Source organism: Scyliorhinus torazame, chromosome 17 (genome assembly GCF_047496885.1).
Source record: "Scyliorhinus torazame isolate Kashiwa2021f chromosome 17, sScyTor2.1, whole genome shotgun sequence".
Taxonomy (NCBI): domain Eukaryota; kingdom Metazoa; phylum Chordata; class Chondrichthyes; order Carcharhiniformes; family Scyliorhinidae; genus Scyliorhinus; species Scyliorhinus torazame.
Genome location: NC_092723.1, coordinates 38,841,116 through 38,861,575, shown reverse-complemented (window position 1 = coordinate 38,861,575; position 20,460 = coordinate 38,841,116). Strand labels below are relative to the sequence as shown.

The 20,460-nt window shown below is 43.2% G+C and overlaps 1 protein-coding gene across 4 annotated transcripts in view; it reads right to left on the bottom strand.

Annotated features, from left to right (window-relative positions):
- LOC140393829 (TBC1 domain family member 22B-like) overlaps positions 1 to 20,460 on the bottom strand; it is a 475,263-nt gene that overhangs the window by 14,737 nt on the left and 440,066 nt on the right. For 3 of the 4 annotated variants that reach the window (XM_072480324.1, XM_072480329.1, XM_072480325.1), the window contains one exon: positions 16,551 to 16,646. The exons of the other annotated variant lie outside the window; for it this stretch is intronic. In XM_072480324.1, the coding sequence (XP_072336425.1) occupies positions 16,551 to 16,646 (96 nt within the window). The remainder of the gene's footprint in view (positions 1 to 16,550; positions 16,647 to 20,460) is intronic. 4 annotated transcript variants of the gene reach the window in all.

The window sequence follows — 20,460 nt, the reverse complement described above, 5'->3', positions numbered from 1 at the left end:
CGGGGAACACTTCAGCAGTCAAGGGCATTCAGCCTCTGATCTCCGGGATAAGCGTTCTCCAAGGCGGCCTTCAGGACCCGCGACAACGCAGAATCGCCGAACATAAACTTATAGCCAAGTTCTGCACACATGAGTGCGGCCTCAACCGGGACCTGGGATTCATGTCGCATTACATTCATCCCCCACCATCTGGCCTGCGAAATCCTACCAACTGTCCTGGCTTGGTACAATTCACACCTCTTTAACCTGGGGTTACCCCATCTCTGGATCTGTAAAGATTTAATCACCTGCTAATGCTCGCATTCCAAGCATTGTTTGGCATCTTTGAATTTGTCTATATATGTGTTTCTGGAACAGACCTCTTCATTCACCTGAGGAAGGAGCAGCGCTCCGAAAGCTAGTGACATCGAAACAAACCTGTTGGACTTTAACCTGGTGTTGTAAGACTTCGTACTGTGCTCACCCCAGTCCAACGCCGGCATCTCCACATCATGACCACCTCCTTTAGTATCATCTGTGAGTTTTACATGTTCACCGTGAGCCCCTGAATGTAAATCCTTATTAAAATGCAAATCAGAAATAGTGTGATTCCCAACAGCTATCCCGAGAGCACTTCCCTACATTCCAACTTATTTGCTGCAACATGTATAACATATGTTACCAACCCCTTGGAACGGATAAGAAGTTGGCTAGTGTTTTACCTTGAATCTCCAATCATTGAAGCTAAAACAGAAACCTTTCCTGGCAGGTTTATCAAATGCTTTCTTACTGCCAAGATGGACCATGTCACTGGGCTTTCTATAACCCTCTTAGGATGTTACTTACACAAAAATATCTAGAAGGTTGATAATGGAAGATTTTCCTTTTCGGAATCCACATTGGTGACTTTATAAGGCTATTATCATGCAGATATTCTAAATTTACTCCTAATAATTGATCCAATTATTTTACCCTGATAGACTAGGGGATCAGAGCCAGCAACAGAGTGGGGACTAATGTGTACCATTAATACTGGTGGCACCCCTGCCAATCTGATCTCCAGGAGCCCCCAGGGGATTAAGTCCTAAATTGGCAGCCGGAACTCTGTCACCAGGGCTCCTGACTCCACAGGGCATATTTAACTGCTGCACTTCCCTCAGTAGTGCGGAATAGATCAATGCGTAAACAGAAAATACTCAAGTTAGTGAAACAAAATACAATTTGTAAAGTGAGCTGAAGAATGTAATTACATTTCTGGGTTCAGGACTATGAACTCTTCGATTGAACGGCTCCATTCACTGGTTCCGCTTGTTACGACACCCTGTGTTGTGTAGTCAATGTGCAGTCAATTCCAGCACCACGTGCACCAGAGTCACAACACTAATGAATTAACCAATAATTTGTATAAAAATACACGTCTTTGGCACTTGGCTGCTCAACAATTACAGAAACCAGGTTTGTAAATGAAAACATGATTACTCTTTCCTTATACCAAGAACTATAATGAAATATGCAGTAAATCAAACTGGTTAACAACAAGCTAACTGTCCCATCCTCTACCCACACACACACAAGACAGACAGCCAAACACAGTGGGGGAGGGGGGATAAGAGTCTTTGCTTTGGATGGTGGTTGTTTAGCATCTTCTTCACAGCAGATTTGCAGATTAGTTTATCGGTTTATTACCAATAATGGTCTTCTTTGCAGAGTCATTAATTCATTCAGGTCCATTCATTCAGGCTTTCTGGAGAAACACCTTGGGCGGGTTTCTCCATCCCTCCATCCCACCACACCAGATTTCTGGTGCGGCACGCAGTCGGGATTCTGCGTTTCGCCGGCTGGTCAATGGATTTCCCATTGTGGGGCCAGCCCTATGCCATTGGGAAACCCGCGGGCTGCCGGCAAAATGGAGAATACCAAGGGTGGAGAATTCAGCCCCTTATTTCTCATCAAACGGAGGCTTCAGCTCGAGGTTCGTACTCAGGCCTCTATCTTTCTGTCGAGAGAGTTGGTCGGTTATGGACTCGTATGGTCCCTCACCAAAATGCTCCCCCATGAAACCTCTAACATTTGCCTGGCTTCATTCCCTAAAACTAGGTCCATCACTGTCCCCTCTCGTGTAAGGTTTTGTGAACTGGCATAAGCAGCTCTCTTGGGTGGATTTTAAGAATTTTGCTCCCGTCTAAGCCCTTCACGCTTTGACTATCCTAGTTAATATTGGGGATGTTGAAATCCCCTACAATTATTACCCTATTATTCTTACATTGCTCAGAGACTTGTTTACATATCTACCCTTCTATCTCTCCCGATTTGGGGACCTATAGTACACTCCCAGCAATGTGATTGACCCCTTTTTATTTCCAGATTCTACCAATAGGGCCAGGAACCTTCCAAGATATCATCTCTCCTTACTGCAATAATTGACTATTTGATCAATATTGCAACACCACCCCCCTAATGATGCTATGCCAAGAATATTGAGGTGCCAGTTCTGCTCCTCCCTCAACCCTGTTTCTGTGAACGGAATTATATCATATTCCCATGTGTGCACGTTCTCGCCGTGTCTGCGTGGGTTTCCTCCGGGTGCTCCGGTTTCCTCCCACAAGTCCTGAAAGACGTGCTTGTTAGGTAAATTGGACATTCTGAATTCTCCCTCTGTGTACAAGAACTGGCGCTGGAGTGTGGTGAGTAGGGGATTTTCACAGTAACTTATTTGCAGTTAACGTAAGCCTACTTGTGACAATAATAAAGATTACTATTTATCCAGACTCTCTGCCAGTTCAGAAATGCAGCCTTTCTGGAGAAAAAGATAGCACGTCCTTTGCTGGGCTGCCAAGATCAAAAGTGAAACCAAACTCAACCCTTGGAGCTCTGAAAAACATTCCAGTGGGATCAGATCCCATCACCAACTATTACCAGACAGAGCACAACCTTTTGGGCCAATTCATTGGCAACCAGCCAAATCAATCAAACCGAGTACCAGCCAATCTCTGTGGTAACCTTTCTGACACCTCATGCTTAAAACCCAAAAGGTCAGAAGGATCGTGAGGCCCCGCTTTCACAGTCTGCATTCATACTGAAAATCAAGATCAAGCGAGCTTTTGCCCTTCTGCTCCACGGGAGGTTCCTGTCCTCCCTGAGCTCGCCTTTGGACACCTGCGTTACAGTGTGACAGGTTTACCGCCCCAGTCAAACTCCCCACTTGCCACTGTCCGCGGAGTGGGTCGCGCCCGGGTCCTTTCGACCAGAAGTGAGAGCCCCTCAGGGCTCGCCTCACCGGGTAAGTGAAAAAACGATTAGAGTAGTGCTATTTCAACGCCGGCCGGAGCCTCCCACTTATTCTACACCAGCCAATCTCTGTCGTTGGTGCCGGTTATTCTACAATTCCGTATGAACCAAGACAGACTAACAAAGTGATCTCTCCTGCTACTGAAATCCTCTGTTTGATTTAAAGGCACAGACTACTTACCTCAAAGACACATGCCCATTAATCATCCATGACCAAAAATGTAAAAGCAAAAATAAAAGAAAGAGGAAATAAGGGAATATACAGGAACAAACAGGAAGGACCTTTACAGCATCTCTAGCTTCATGTCTATTTGCTTCAGTAAAAATTTAAATGTAAAATGTAGAGAATACCAATTTAATAAAATTCATTCAAGGCAATGAAAGATTATATAAAAATGAATGTAACGTTGAAGGAAAACATGTGTTTAGGGTATTAAAAGGTTGAACTTCGTTTTATCAGTGTCTTGTGTCAAAAGCACTGACAATTCAACTTGTGAAGCATGGACAAAAATGTTCCCTGAAAATGTATTGTATAAGCCCCCAAAAAATAACAGTTGTCAATTAGCAATGCATCCTATGGTTCCCATGCAGTGGATGGAATTTAATGCCCTTCGCTGGAGGGAGTTTGGTGACATTGGCATCTAATAAGGCAGGAAGATGATGGGTGGGGACCCCTCCGTCCTAGCGCAGCTGCCTGAATAACTCAATGGCAGGAAGGCCAGTGGACAAACTTGCCCCACCCTGCCGCTGCCCAGTTACATGCCTGATTGGCACTTAATTTGGTGGGCTTTCCCGAAGAGATGCAACATGGGGCTCTTAGTGGCTCTCCAGCCGGTGGGCTAGACCCCCATCACCTCTACTAAACACTGCCCTGCTGTACTATAGCAGTGGTTTTATCCAAGGGGTTCTTTTGGTTTGAGCATCTTTATATAAAATTATCATTCTGTTCAGGTGGGCTCACTAACCAGCACAAGAAACAGATATATTGCCAATGTCTGAATAGCTGTCATTTTTGTTATTTGTGAAGCGGCGTGGGAAGGGATAACTTTGTTACATGTAATTCAAGGAATTGTTTTAATGAAGCAACTATCACTGAGATGCAGTGTCATGGGCTTTTGTTAATTTTTATTTAATTTCTTGACAGATTGGATTGGATTGGATTTGTTTATTGTCACGTGTATGTGTGGACACAAGTTATACTCAACCACAAAGTAATTCCTGAGCGTTCTTTTGGGGAACTAACGGAATATTTTGTCAAAATGATTTGTGCTGTTGAATGTAAACTTTGGAAAATGTACTATATAGGCTATAGAAAATAACATATTTTAAGAAATATGACAGATAGAACTCAGAATTCCTTGAGATGTAACAGTATTTTTATGCAGTCAATTCAGAAAATGCACACACTACTGACCCCGCATAAGCACACCCCATTCAGAATAAAATAAGTTCCAATTTGCTGCACACATTTATTGAACAATGAAAACAATGGGGCTATCGAATAGCCACTATAATTGGCTGTAGGAATTGCAATGTGTAATTACCCTCTGGACTAGTAATGCAGAGACCCAGAGCAAAATCTGGGGACCCGGGTTCAAATCCCACCATAGCAGATGGTGAAATCTGAATTCAATTAAAATCTGGAATTTATAAAGTCAATTGTCGCAAAAGACCCATCTGGTTCACTAATGTCCTTTAGGGAAGGAAATTTGCTGTCCTTCCCTGCTCTGGCCTACCTGTGACTCCAGACCCACAGCTATGCAGCTGGCTGACTCTCAGATGCCCTCTAAAATGAAGGGCAGTTAAGGACGCGTAATAAATGCTCATGTCCCATAAAAAGAATTGTTAAAAATCCACTCAAAGTGATGGCAGTGTCAAATCTTCATGCTGACTGTTTCGCATGCAGATTATATGTGCTACAGAATGGTTGTACATCTCAGCAAAAGTGCCAAATTCATTTAAGGTTAGCACCATCAGCTAACCTGCTCTACTAAAAGCAAGATTACATTCTGGCTGCAGCAGAGGCCAAAATTGCATGAAGAAGAGTGGAAGTTCCAGAGATGCACGTCCCTTCGGCCCTCCAAGCCTGTGCCAATCATGATGACTGTCTAAACTAAAACCTTCCGCACTTCCGAGGTCCGTATCCCTCTATTCCCATTCTATCTATGCATTCGTCAAGATGCCTCTTAGATATCACTATCGTATCTGCTTCCACCACCTCTCCTGGCAGTGCGTTCCAGGCACTCACCATCTTCTGTGTAAAAAACTTGCCTCACACATCTCTAAACTTTCCCTCTCACACCTTAAACCCATGTATCTTAGAAATTGAATTTTCCACCCTGAGAAAAAATGTCTGACTATCCACTCTGTCCATGTCACTCATAATTTTGTAAACCTCTATCAGGTCGCCCCACAACTTCCGTCGTTCCAGTGAAAACAATCCGAGTTTATCCAACCTCTCCTCATAGTTAATACCCTCCAGACCAGTCAGCAGGCAAGAGGTTGAAGGCAGAGAGGGAGAACAGATTGAGCAGGAAAAATCACCGTCACTCAACCAACTAAGGGTAGCCCAGATAAGGATCTGCATCTGGTAGATTATACCATTAATATGCTGTAAAGCCACATGTATTCAGTCGATGGCACATTGCACATTGGAGAATGCCCACTATCCTGGTTGCTGCTCCAGCTTGCCTTCTCCAGCCTTCAGAGCCTTTATGTGAAGAATGGATTGTGAACTGCGAGATGTTTAATGTCACTTTACCTAGCATAGAAGGATCGTTCTCAAAAAAGAATTCAGGGCCATGGTCACCATCATAGCCACTGGCATTACTACCTTTGCTCTGCTTGGAAGCTGAAGGTCCGATTCTAAGAGATGGCACAGTTCCGTGAAATTTACAGCTGGTGAATTACAGCTGCCAAATGAACCAGTTCTGGCTTTGGTACTCCCAGAAGACATTGGGTGAGTGAGACCTGCTGCTGAGAACACCTCTCCCTGCATCTTTTGCACGAGCAGCCTATCTTTTGCTGCGTCTCTGTTCCATCTTCCTCAGATGCTGCGGTACAAGGGGTACTGCAACTTTAGACTCCCAAAACTAGAAGCAAATGATGCGCTCAGAGCCCTTGCACAGTAACAAATCCTTTCCCAACATGCAGTACAGTCCCTATGGATTTCACCAACTTTTATGAACTCCTCCAAGCAACCACTAATTCCACAAACTCAATAAGTGCTATAAGATAGTAATCAACAACAACCTAAAGTTCGATGAGGTTTCCTTTAAATAGGGCTGGTAGGGGCTTGTGCTGCTGAACACATGTTCAGCCATGTGTGGTTGAGAGAGGGAGTTAACTAGAGTGGTGAGGTCGAAAATACCAAGTCAGGTGTCAAACCCGTGTCAGGCATTTACTGTGCCGTGATCATTCTATTCTGCATACTCTGGCGTAATGCTCACTCGAATGCTCCCAACGAGATGCATGCAGCATGGTCAGTCCCAGTTGTGAGAAGTGGCCCAGACACCATCTTTCTGCTGATCTGGCACTTGTGCCACCATTTGCTGTTGATTATCTGTCTTGGTAGGAAACATCCTGTTGTTGGATGTTTTTTTGCAGGGAAACGGGATTTAATATATGTCCCGATACCCGGCAGTGTTGTGAGTAATATTTGGGTTGACACGTTATAAAGAAATTTAACATATTAAACTATATATTTGATCAAAATGTGGGGAGAGATAAATTGCTAAAATACCCTAAAACACTGAAAACCTCATTAAATGATATGGTTCCCCATTATATGATAAACGTAAGCCATAACATTCTTAATAATCTGACAGCTCCAAAGGGAAGTGACAGGGTCCACTATAGATAAGTCAAATATAGATAATTCTTCATTATGAAGAATATGATTCAGTCTGAAGAAGAGACAATGTTAACTATATTCCATAATATCCTAACTGCCCTATTTTAAACAATTAGTATTTGCTTCCCTTACACCATTATTTGTGATCGGATTCCAATGGATTCTGATTAGATTTTTGTTGCCATCCATCAGAGATGACGGTAGAAAGCATAATAAACAAAGCTATGATTCAGTAACAGACAAACACACAAGTGGGAATAGCGATTTCAGACAGGCCTCCGTAATGTGTTACATTTTGAGCTTTGCCTTCTTAAATAACAGCATTTAATGCAAAAGATGTGACATGGACCTGTAATGTCAGAACCTAAAGCTCAATTGGCGAGCTTGTGGCTCATGGATTTTTGTAAATGAATTGGGTATTTGTTTTTGCTGACCTGTGCTCTGAAAACCCTTAGCAAACGGAACGGTCCAGAATTGATTTGTCAGATCATATTACTGCTGATTTATGTACATTATTTAACAGATCAATTAAAAAAAAATTTTTTTTTTTAAATAGGACTTGGCCAGTAAATCAAGTGTTAAAAATCAGATTATAACCCACTAAGCACAAGTATAACCATCGTCAGAGAGCCTGCTAGCAAAGAAGTAAATTGCAGAATATTCCCAGATCTCCACCCAATTCCTTTATGTGATGCTCCTTTTCTTCGAGGCCATGCCTAACATGGGCCAACATTTATTTACCTGTGCATTTTGGATTGGTTGTACACTGCCACAGCAGTGTCATTCTCCAGCTTTCTGTTAAAATGTGTTTTCCTAAAAATAGGCCTGCTGCTTTGTTAATGGACCATTGAAAATTACCCCTCCTTTGTAAAAGAGCACAGAACATGGTGGAAATTGGTTATGGCTCATTTATGGACCTGGTCAGAAACCTAGAGACTTGTTCTGATGAGTGCAAGACGAAAAGCTTTGATAAAAAAAAGTCTCTTTTTCAACAATATCAAGTTTTGTGATAAAAATAATTCTATTTCGTTACTGTTGGTAGAGGGAAATTTGATTGGTACCAGTACCAATTGTTGGTGCAATATAATAAATTACTGTTATTAGTTACAGGCAAAAACAAAAGATTCTTCCTCTGTTTTATCCACCTCAAAATCCCTCTCCATCCCTCGTTTCCTTCTCTTCCTCACCCTCAGTTTTCCATCTTTACCTATTGATGGATGGGGGTGGGGGAAGAAAGAGTGAAACCACAGGGCTAAATCTATATAAAGTACGTACAATAATCTATACGGATGCCACACAACCAGAGATCACCCCATCAAATCGCCAGGAATACTTCTAACTAGGGTTGGGAACCCATGAAAAACAGACGAGAGGCCTTCAGGAGGGTTGTGAAGCCAGGAGGCAGGTTCGTGTTCCACAGGAACTTAAAGAAAAAACGTTTTGTTGGAGGCTGCTGGCCATATCAAGCCACGTAAGAATCTCCTGTGGGACAGATACAGGTAACACTTATTTGGAGGAGAGTCATACAACAGTTTAGTTGGCCTCACTTACACATGCATGTAAACTGCCTAGCTCTTGTGTTACATGACTCCAAATATGGTGCAATTCACTATTGGGTCTCCAACTTTCACAATTTCTTGGGCCAAGGATGTTAGTTCGCAAATCCGATGGAAAAATGAGGTTCAATTTCCACTCCAACAAACTTTGGAAAATATTACATAAACAAATTCATTTAAATTGTATAAATTGCTTTCCAACAGCAATATTAGATAACTACAGAGGTAATAATAACTGATTATTAACCAACCAAAGGAGAAATCTACATCATAGAATCCCGACAGTGCAGAAGAGCTCTTTCATGATTGTTGCATTGACAGCAATTTCAATTGTACATGGCCGCTCTATTGATCCACAAAAGGTTTCTTTTTAAATCATGTGACAATATGTTACATCACTGTGATACAATGATGATACAGTCCTGTTAAAAGATCTGTGTACTCAGAAAGCAGAATGTTCACCTGAGGTTGGAGCTGTGCTCCAAAAGCTAGTGATTCGAAGCAAACCGGTTGTCTGCTTATTTCATCCTGTGCTAATTCCCAAACTCTTAAACCTGCTTTGTTAAATAGATACCCTGTTGTTGCTCTATTCACTCAACTCCCAGACAGTTTCTCTTAAATAAATGCAAAATACTACAGTTCCTGGAAACCTCAAATAAAAACACCTGCTTCGTATTTCTAGCACTTTCTGTTCTTATGCCCGTTTCCCTTGTTATGCGGTCATCAGCTTGCACTTTCAGCAACTTAGTGAGGCAAACATTTTCTGAGCTGAAAAATGCAGGAGAATGTCAGTCTTACAGCAGACACTAGCAGAAACCCTGCCATAACAAATTTTGACCCTATACTTATTAATGCTGAGTACTGAAAATGCAACAGGGAAATTGTTTCTAACATACATTAAATAACCTAATGATTGTTTTCTTTCTTTTGAGTAGTGCCTGGGGAACTTTTGCACCAAGCTGACTTGGCTGTTTGGATTAGATTGCATGTGAAAAATTGCACCTTCCACTATACAGCACTCCCTCAGTACAGTACGAAGGGTCAGCCTAGGTTTGCTCCTCAAGTTTATAGTGAAGATTTAACTCCTAAACCTCCTGCTTTTTAGCCAACCTAGCACTTGCTGCTCGAAACAGCGGTTTAAAATCCATATTGAATAATTTGCAAATTGAAATTGAAGATGATTTTCAATTACATGGAGCCAATGTTCCTTCCTGCTCAGATTAAAACAAGGAAGTAAATGCCCACTGTAAACTTTGTAGGGTTCAACTGCAAATCCCACTAAATAAAAGATTTAAAAGAACAACATTCACAAGTGGGCTCATTGTTTACTGACCACAGAAAGGAAATCTTTTGTCTTCTCTCAGGCTTTCAAATATTTATAGAATCAAAGGATCTTACGGTATGAAGGCAGCCATTTGGCCCACTGCGCCCGAGTCCATCTTTAAACATCTGTACAATTAGTTCCATTCCTCTGCTCTTTCTCTATTACCTGGTGTTTTTTTTCTTTCCAAAATATATCCATATATATCCAAAATATATATATATTTTGAAAGTTATTACTGAATAGGCTTCTATCACACTTTCAGAAAGTGCTTTGAGATAATAAGAACACCCTGTGTAAAACGTTTCTCCCAATATCTTCTCAGGCTCTTTTGTCAATTATATTATATCAACTTAGTAGCTACTGCACCCCTGTTTCATCAAGATCATCACATGCAGACACGTACACAGACAGTTGACATCCAGCTGAACGATATGATACTCAACACCACTCCCTTGGCCTTGGCTCTCTGTCCTGGCAAACATCACTCCTGTCTGCCGACTTGCACAACCCACAAAATGATAGAAAAAGTTTGTAATCCCCCCTCAAATGCCACTTCATGCTGATCTATTCAGCCCACCCAAGGTACGACTCCCATCAAGCAGGCCCATCTGGAAAAACCCTCCCACACAGGACTTCAATGCAAATTCCATCTGGACAAATGAATGGGAATCATTGGACATGACAAACAAGTACTGGGTCTCAAACCCAACCCAACAGCTGCCTGGTTTCAACCTTCAAAGGAACGAGTGGTCCACCCTCAACAGGTTCAGGACTGGCCACGGCCCTTGTTTGGCGAACTTCCACAGCTGGAGCATTAGTGCCAGCCGCCTATGTGCCTGCGGGAGAGAGCAAACCATGCACCACATCATAGAAGAATGTCCAATCCAGAGACTCAGCGGAGATCTATCCGCTCTCAACACAGCAGGAGCGGAAATAACTGCTTGGCTCAGGTATTTTGCATTCGCTAAAGAATGTAAAGTTACTTATCAAGGGAAATTCTATGAACTCATGTCCACATTTCGAACATGACTGGGAAATGCTAAATACCTTGCTATACCAAGTTGGGTCAGAGCTCCGAGTGGACAAGTGCAGCATTTACTCTCCAATACCAGGGTAGAGAGTAGCCAGGCAAATCAGCCCTCCATTACCTGCTGACTGGAACAAGGTAAGAAGTAATGGAGAGAGCCTAATGTTCCAATCATGACTGCATGGGAGGGTTCCACCTGTTCATCACTGTGTGATTAATTAATTCTCCAAGGTGCTCAGTATGTTAAGAGAATGGATACTATTTTTAGCAAATACAATATGATACAATAAGTACATTTATTTAACAAGGGACATCTATCCCAGCTGCAACTTAGTTGGCAGCAGTTTTGCTTGAGTGACAAGGTTGGAGAGTCAAGCCCAACTCTGGAATTAGAGCACATAAATCTGGGCTGACACCCCAATGCAGTACTGAGGGGTTGCTGAACTGTCAGCAGCCCTGTCATTTGGGGGAAACATTCAATCAAGGCCAGAGCTGCTCTCTCACATGGTCATAAAAGAACCCATGACTGAATTTTGGAGTAGGGGAGTCTACTAGCCAATATTTACCTTCAATCATCACAAAACCAGATTATATGGTTATCTCATCGGTTTTGTGGGAGCTGCTCTTTTTACATTACATCAGTGACAACACTTGTACTTAATTGGCTGTAAAACACTATGGGACACAGGGGCTGGTTTAGCACAGTGGGCTAACAGCTGGCTTGTAAAGCAGAACAAGGCAGCAGCGTGGGTTCAATTCCCGTACTGGCCTCCCCGAACAGGCGCTGGAATGTGGCGACTAGGGGCTTTTCACAGTAACTTCATTGAAGCCTACTTGTGACAATAAGCAATTATTATTATGGGATGTCCTCAGGCTGTGAAAAGAGCTATATAAAGCCATAGAATCCCTACAGTGCAGAAGGTGGCCATTTGGCCCATTGAGTCTGCACCAACCCTCTAAAAGAGCACCCTACCAAGGCCCACCCCCACCCTCTCCCCATAACCCCACCTATCCTGCACATCTTTGGAATAAGGTGCAATTTACCATGGCCAATCAACCTGACCTGTGTAATGTAAACCTTTCTTTCTGAAGTCAGGATTGTGTATGCACATTGGGACATTGTATTCTAAATCACACAGCAGCAGGGCCTGTACATTGTAATTACTGGCAGATTTTAAAAATATCACAACAGGGTTTTTGATTATTTCATAGTAAAATGAAATGACATTTTGAAAAAGCAAAGAATTTTATCCAAAGAACAGCAGAGATGGCAGAAGCTTGGTGCTCATATTGGCTTCAATATGATAGTTGCGTATGAAAGTAGAATCTGCGTCTGTCTCTCTCTGAACAATGAGAAATGTTCCTCTGAATGCTGAACAAGGAAAGAGTAACTGCATCTGCTGTGAGCTCAGCCTGTGGCTCATTATGAAGGACACACAGTCCCTGATGTACAGCCGATTCTGTTAGGGAAGTTTATAACAATTTGCTTTGAAATGACTGTCAGGCACTGCCTGCAGTTCAGGCTGGGCTCTCCTAAATACTTATTTTACATTGAGGATGCTCTTCCTGAGCAAGTGTGTTGGACAAACAAATGCAGTTTAAAATTACAAGACCTTGTGGCCCCGTGCTGCTTTCATCCAGGTGCAACAACTAGCAAACCTGTTCCCCCACTCCATTTGGACAAGTTAAAAATTTATGCCCTTGTTTCTCTCTCACGTAAAAACATAAATTTTGTGTCACTTTGCTGTTTTATGTCTACTCCTCCTGATTTTTATAGTTTTTATTGTAAAATACACCTTACATTTATGGTTTATGTTGTGTGCCAATATTTTATGCCAACTGTTTGTGTCATAAAGGTAGGGCGGGTTAGGGCAGAAGCCTGAGATATAGAACTTGCTGCAGAGACAAAAATTGCAACCCTCAGCAACCCAGATCTTATTTTAGCTGTTTATTCCTAAATATAGATTCTGCAGCATTCAAAATACTTATGCAAAAATAGGAAATGATATTGTAGAACAATTACTTCTAGTAAAACTTCACCAAAATTTCATGCGACGCATAATAGGTCTGATCTCATGTGACCTTGCAAAGGTCAAAATGTAAATGTTATATTTCTAACATCTGGCAATATGGCCTTCAATCCAGTAAGATAGCCTGAATACAAAATGGATCCGATGTTATTCGTATTTGATTGAAGTAAATTATGTTACAACTGAAGTTGTGAAGCGGTGCATATACGATGATACAAAAAATGAAACCCAATATTTTTATATACGTCATTGCTTTGACATGAGGGCAACCTGTTGTGACAGTAAAGATAGTGTTATTTTGTATTGGGTAAAATGGATTCTTGAGTTTTGTAAACCTTAAAGACAGAGAACATGGAATAATCAATTTTCTTCTTTGGTTCCGTACTTGTATTTGCCTTCTGGTACAAAACAGAAGAAAATTAGGAAGAACTTGTTACAGAAAGTGTCTGCCCTGAGTGCACTTCCGCTATGCTTACAATTATGCTTCACATCTTGATCTTTATTGCTGATCATTGTAAGGGCCCATCCTGGTGATTCCTTTATTTCCTCTTTCTTTATATTTACGGTTATCATTTTGATCCATGGATGCTTAACGGACATATATCTTTAAGTCAAGCAGGGGAAGTGAGGAATTTAAAAGTTACAAAACGGAATCCTGTGCTAGCCTTCGAACAGCAGAACTCAAGACCTTTTGGCACCCGTGAGATCGGTGGGACTCTGTTTGTCTGTCACATGTGTGTGTGTGTGTATGTATAAGAGGGTCCGATGGGTTTAAGTGGGGGTATTAGGAATTGAATAATAGTGAACCTTGTATCTGCTGCATATTTAATTAGTTTTTAGTTATCGTTATTAATAAACTTGCGTTTAAATTTATAAACCTGGTGATTGCAGCTATTGGGCAGCTCAGGGCTAAAGAATTTGGGTGATTTTATTTAAAATATTTTTCAATTTAAATTGTGGAGCGACTCCGGATCACGTGGGGCTGGAATTGAACGGGCACTAGCACAGGGAGTTGTAACATCATCTCGTGCATTCTCCTCTGATCACTTTATCTTGTGCCTTTTTGTCGCTTCTTTAACATCCTTATTCTCTAGCACTCTCCAATCTAAGATCCAATTTCTCACCAAGATGTTCACACTCCTTCCTATCTCGCAGCCTCAATACAAAGCCACTTTTCATCCTTTGTGATTTCATTCTCCAACTCAATTCACCTTGCCCGCTATTCTCTCCCTACCTTTGCCCCTGCGTCAGCGCAAATGTGTCTGAAATCCTCATCCATCTTTTTGTTACCTCCAGTCTTCTACTGGCTGCATTTCTGTTCTTTATCTTCCACAATCTTCAGTTCAATCAAAACTCTTAGGACCCCTCACAAACAATGATTGCTGGATCCTCAAAACCTCGAATTTTTATTTCTTATCCCTTCCTATCCCCAGCTCTGCTGTCATTAACTTAACGGGTCATTAAGTTGGCCAGACCCTGTCCTCTGAAAACTAACCTCTGGTCAAGATGTTTGGATGACCCTCATATTATTTCCTTTTTAGAATCGGCACCCAGTTCTGCCTAATTGCATTGATGTTGGTGCATTTTTCAATGTTAAAGACACAATTATTGTTACTGATCTAATGGTATTGATGAATGTCAACATGGGTATACATCATTCTGCCCAAAACAATGAGAGGGCCAAGGTGCTTGCAGATTAAATATAGCCTCAATCTTTTGAGTCTCTAGAAAATATTGTTTTGCCACCATACCATCATATTTTTCTACTGGTCTTCAACCAAACGGTATTTTCACTTGATCAAAACTATGATACACGTTTGAAGTCAAACAATGGAGAAAGTGCTTACTGTGCTGTCATTAATATGAGATTTCAGCTGACATCAATAGATCAATTGAGCCTTGCTGTCAAAGTTCGTGATGCCATCCAAATCCCTTACGGTCTTAAATTATTGACATTTTTGCCATCGTTTATACAAAAATGACTGCAAAAATGTAAGCCTTATTTGCTATGAAACCTTACTTAAAAATATGATTCTAGCTGTACAAATCAATCTCTACGTGTAGTCAGATTAACTTCCACATTTTTGTTTGTAGTAACTCATGTTTGTCAGATGGGAGGTAATAAAAGGCTCTTTTGCTGATTAAACTTGAATCATTTAATCAACGCAGTGAAGGCATTTATTAACTTCAATACTTGACAAATAGTGGTTATGCTGAAGGTTTGCATTTTAAGAAAACTGATTGAAGTTTCAAAATGACTAAAGAGCTGAACAAGTTCAACATGAAAGTCGGTGACAGTGATCATGATGTCCAAATCGGATGCTGGGTGTATGTATGTACGAATTTCAAGACTGAGGGAGTAATTATGCCATGATGCACGGTATTATGAAATTGTCCTTTCATTAGGAATTTAAGATTTTTATTGGCAGATAATCAATTATCATTTAAATAGTCAGTGTATTGCAACAAACATAAAACAAAATTGTAAATCTTCATGGCTGTAAACCATCTCGGCTATAGCAAACACTGAGCAGGGCACTGAAATAAGCTGCTATCCCTGGAATAGCACAAGTAGGTCGACTATTATTCGTTGATCCGCTCTCTTTAGTGTGAGACAACATTAACTGAGCTGGTAGTTTGTTTTGACTTGATAAGTGAGCTAGGCACCTCGAGCGCTCCTATCTGTTGCCACTGCACTGGTGTTTCTACTGCGAAACATGGCTTATCCCGTTTCCTTCAGTGCATTTGTTAATGCCTTTTTAACGTGGGGAGAAATTCAGAAATTACAAATGAACTAGAATACTTTCCTCTGAAAATAATGAACAGTTTACAAGTGATTTCAACTAAACTGCTGTTTGTGAACAAAGGAAGGAAATAGGGAAAGAAAACGAGGAAGAATGAATCTGCATTAATAGAGCAACTATCACAACCACAGGACATTCCAATTAACTTTGGAACCAATGGGCTGTTTTGGAAGTGCAGTTACTGTTGTAATGTAGTGAAACATGGCAGCCAATATGCACAGAGTGGTCCACAAACAGCAATGAGATAAACGATCAGAATCTGTTCTAGTGCTGTTGGTTGCAGGGTGAATACAGCCCAGGTCACTGGAACATTCACGCTCTTATTTGAATAGCACAATGGTATTTTCTTTGCCCAGTGAAGAGAACAGACAAGGCCTCCCTCATCAAGAGTGCAATACTCCCCCCCACCCACCCTCACCCCCCCTCCCCTCCCCCAGAGTGCAGCACCTGCCCGAAGTCTCTGGAGGGGGCTTGAACCTACAATTTTCGAATTCAAAGACAAGACTGTAACTACTAAGCCAAGGTCGGCACCAAAATGACTTCTGGATCGTCTGCTTTGATCAGGTACTATTGGTTTTAAGTGGAATTATGATCAGAGTATCCTCACTTTCAGTTTTAAGCAGAATGTCAACTATCAGAATATAGGCAATTTGATATCCGTCACACATATAGAGGCATTAATTACTTACTTGAAAGTCATCTTCTTCTAAAATTTCTTTTCTCCATTTGATGAGAAAAGCAGCACAGACATACAAGTGGAAATGAGAAAATCCCTCCGGCTCTGACTGTAAAAAAAATATGAACAGGAGTTACTTCAGATTGCCCAGTGGTATAAATCATTAAGTTCCAATCTACTGTGGGAGGCTACTGAGCACAAGGGTAAAACACCATCCCAATTTATCACACAGACATACCAGTATTGCTCAATACAGTAGATTGATGCTCCAGATCTTGCAAGGAACGTTATAACAACTTCTAATTTTAAAAACATTTCTACTGAGGAACTATAGAGGTGGAATTTTCCCATATATTTTCAAAGTGTCATTCCCGGTAAGAAAACTAGGGAGAATCCCATCGGCGTCGGCGGGAAAACTCGCCAGAAATTTAGCCTCTTTAACAAAGTTTTTTTCCCCTCCACGTGATTCACATGGCTTGCCTCTGACCCGCAAATACGTTAATCTTGTAATCAGTGAGGCACTCCTTTTAAACACCTCCTCAGCACTTGATCCAAGTCCAGTCGGAGCGGTGGGCGGGGGGAGAGAGGACGCATGTCGGAGGGGGGGAGGAGTGTCGGAGGGGGGATGAATGTCGGGGGAGGGATGAGTGTCGGGGGGGGGGATGAGTGTCGGGGGGGGATGAGTGTCGGGGGGGGGGGGGATGAGTGTCGGGGGGGGGGGGGGAAATGAGTGTCGGGGGGGGGGATGAGTGTCGGGGGGGGATGAGTGTCGGGGGGGGGGGGATGAGTGTCGGGGGGGGGATGAGTGTCGGGGGGGGGATGAGTGTCGGGGGGGGGGATGAGTGTCGGGGGGGGATGAGTGTCGGGGGGGGGATGAGTGTCGGGGGGGATGAGTGTCGGGGGGGCTGAGTGTCGGGGGGGGGGGGGGTGAGTGTCGGGGTGGGATGTTTGGAGCGTTTATTCTGATCAATTCTCATGAAGCTCTGTTGTATTAACGTATTCGCCAGAAGTGAGAAAGATGTGGTGCTCCTCCATCTCTCCTGGTCCAGCTGCTCACCCTGCTGTGTTGTCAGTTTGTACAGAGTGCAGCAGACCACAATGATGCGGGCACGTTCTGCGGGCCCTATTGGAGAATTCCCCCTGACCAGCGCAGGTACTGGGACTGCATCTTGAGCAGTCCAATCGCCTACTTGATCCTCGTTGGACGGGTATGGCAAGAAATACCGTGGGCAGCACGGTAGCATTGTGGATAACACAATTACTTCACAGCTCCAGGGTCCCAGGTTCGATTCCGGCTTGGGTCACTGTCTGTGTGGAGTCTGCACATCCTCCCCGTGTGTGCGTGGGTTTCCTCCGGGTGCTCCGGTTTCCTCCCACAGTCCAAAGATGTGCAGGTTAGGTGGATTGGCCATGATAAATTGCCCTTAGTGTCCAAAATTGCCCTTAGTGTTGGGTGGAGGTGTTGACTTGGGTAGGGTGCTCTTTCCAAGAGCCGGTGCAGACGCGATGGGCCGAACAGCCTCCTTCTGCACTGTAAATTCTATGATAATCTAAAAGGGCAGTGTAGATGTTTTGCGTGTTGACCCTGATGCTGTCCGGATCCGAGACTAGGGATGCATCATCAGCCAGCAGAGCATGGAGCTGCTGATGGAACTTGTGCCTTATTCCCAATGAGTAGTAGAAGGAGCAGTTACGGTCAGGTACTTGGAACCGGATCCGCGCTCTCACGAATGCAGGTTTCTCAGCACACCCATCTTCTCTTCACACAACAGCCACAGGGCAGGTTTCTGATCAGGCTGACCGAGACGTGGCTCCAGGTAGAGCACCTCCTTCTCCCAATCTTCGACCCTGGATTGGCACCTCTATGTCAACTCCCTCGCATACTCCAGACAGAAGACACAGATGTGAGTCTTACCCACGTCCCATCATAGCCTAAAAAAGGGGAAGCCTCCCCGCTTCCTTTTCCAGCTGTCCCACAACAAAATGAGCCATTCTCAGACTTCCGGTGGCGGCCATGGAGTAAACGGTCGCACATTCAGCAGCTCTCACCCTTAGTGTTTTTTTTAAATGGTATTTAAGCCGGATTTTTCAGGTAATTTCTCAATATAAGTTGATCGAAGGGAGAGGAAAAGGAGGTGACCCGCAATTTATGGAATCGTGTCCACACAAGAGTCGAAAAAGAAGAAACCAAAAGATGAGTGAAAGCAAGAATCAGAGATCATCGAACTCAATGGTTAAGAGACAAAGCGTATCCACGCCAGCCCACTGGTCGATGGAGCAATGGGTCGAGTACCTGGATGAGAAGTTCGCCCGGCATCGCAAGCAACGTGCAGTCGACATAACCCAGGCCACAGCCTCAATTAAGAAGGTGGTTGACCAGGTGGAAGAGAAAATGATGACCCAGGGACAGGAGATTCAAAAGTTGCAGGAGCTGGCGACTGAACGAGTCCACTGCAATGGCTTTGGAAATTAGCATACTACAAGACAGCCAGAAACGACTGCTAGATAAAGTAGAAGACTTGGAGAACTGGTCTCGCAGGCAAAATATCCGAATTGTTGGGCTGCCAGAAGAAAAGTAGGGATCAGATGCGGGTACGTATGTGGGGAAGATGTTGCAGGAGATGGTCGGGGCCGATGAGTTTGACAAGCCGCTAGAGGTGGACCAGGCACATAGAGTGCTCATACGTAAGCCCCAGTGAGCCCCCGATGGCCATGGTGGTGAGGCTACATCGATTCCTCGACAAGGAGCGTATCATGAAGTGGGCCAGGCAGATGAAACGGTACATGTGGGAAGAACCAGAGATCCAGGTGTATCAAGACTCGAGCAAAGAGGAGAGCAAGTTTCAACAAAGTTAAGGCAGCTCTGTTTATGAAAGATATTAAATTTGGACTGCTACATCCCGCTCACCTTTGGGGGACATACGAAAACCGGGAGCTGTACTTCAACTCTCCGGAAGAGGTGGCTACTTTTATGAAAGACAATAATCTGGTTTCAGGACTTTAAATTCTAACTGTGGTGGACTGAGTTTGGGGGAAGGGATAAAGTGTGGGAGTAGAGAAAAAAATGGTTCGGTGTTTTGTTTCGGCTTGTTTAAAATATCAGTCTTTTTAATTCTGTGAGTTAAGTCGCGATGTTCGGGAAGAAAAGGGTTTTTTTTCTCTTCTTCTTGTGTAATTTGATTTAGATTTAGTGCTTTATGTAGTGGATTACAGAGGAAAAGACTTTTAAGTTGCGACGGGGTGTTTTCTTTTCTGTGAGAAAGATGGTTGATTCTTGCTTGCATAATTTTGCTTAAGCTGCTTGATGCTTCTTCTATTGTGTTTGATTCTGTTTGAAGGTGATGGGACTGATAAGAATCTGTTAAAGGGGGAGGAGTTGGCCTCGTTGCCTGCCCGTTGGGGGATGGTTTGTTTGCTTTTCGGGATTGTTGTTACTGTGCTGTTCGTTTTAGGTGTGATAGAATTTAGCAGTCGGCAGGTTTTATGACGCCAGAGGGTGGGAGAACTGGCCAACTAGTTCACGGGAGCAAAATGGGGGGAGAGCTGAGGAAAGACAAAGTGGGGGAGGGGGGGGGGGGAGAGGAGGGGGCGGGAGGGGGGTACTGCCGACGGGTAAGGGACAGTTAGGAGACTGGAGATGGAGATCAAATGGCCGAGGGGCGGATCAAGTGAGGTGCGGAACACGGGCTAGGAGCTGGCCTAGGAAAGGTCATGGTTGACCGACAGGAGAGGGGGGCAAGAGCCCCCACGACCAGACTGGTTACGTAGAATGTTCGTGGAGTGAATGGGCCGGTTAAGAGAGCTCGTGTGTTCGCCCACCTGAGACAGTTAAAAGCGGATGTGGCCATGTTACAGGAGACACACTTGAAGCTAGGAGACCAAATTAGATGAAAGAAGGGATGGGTTAGCAGGGGTTGAGGACA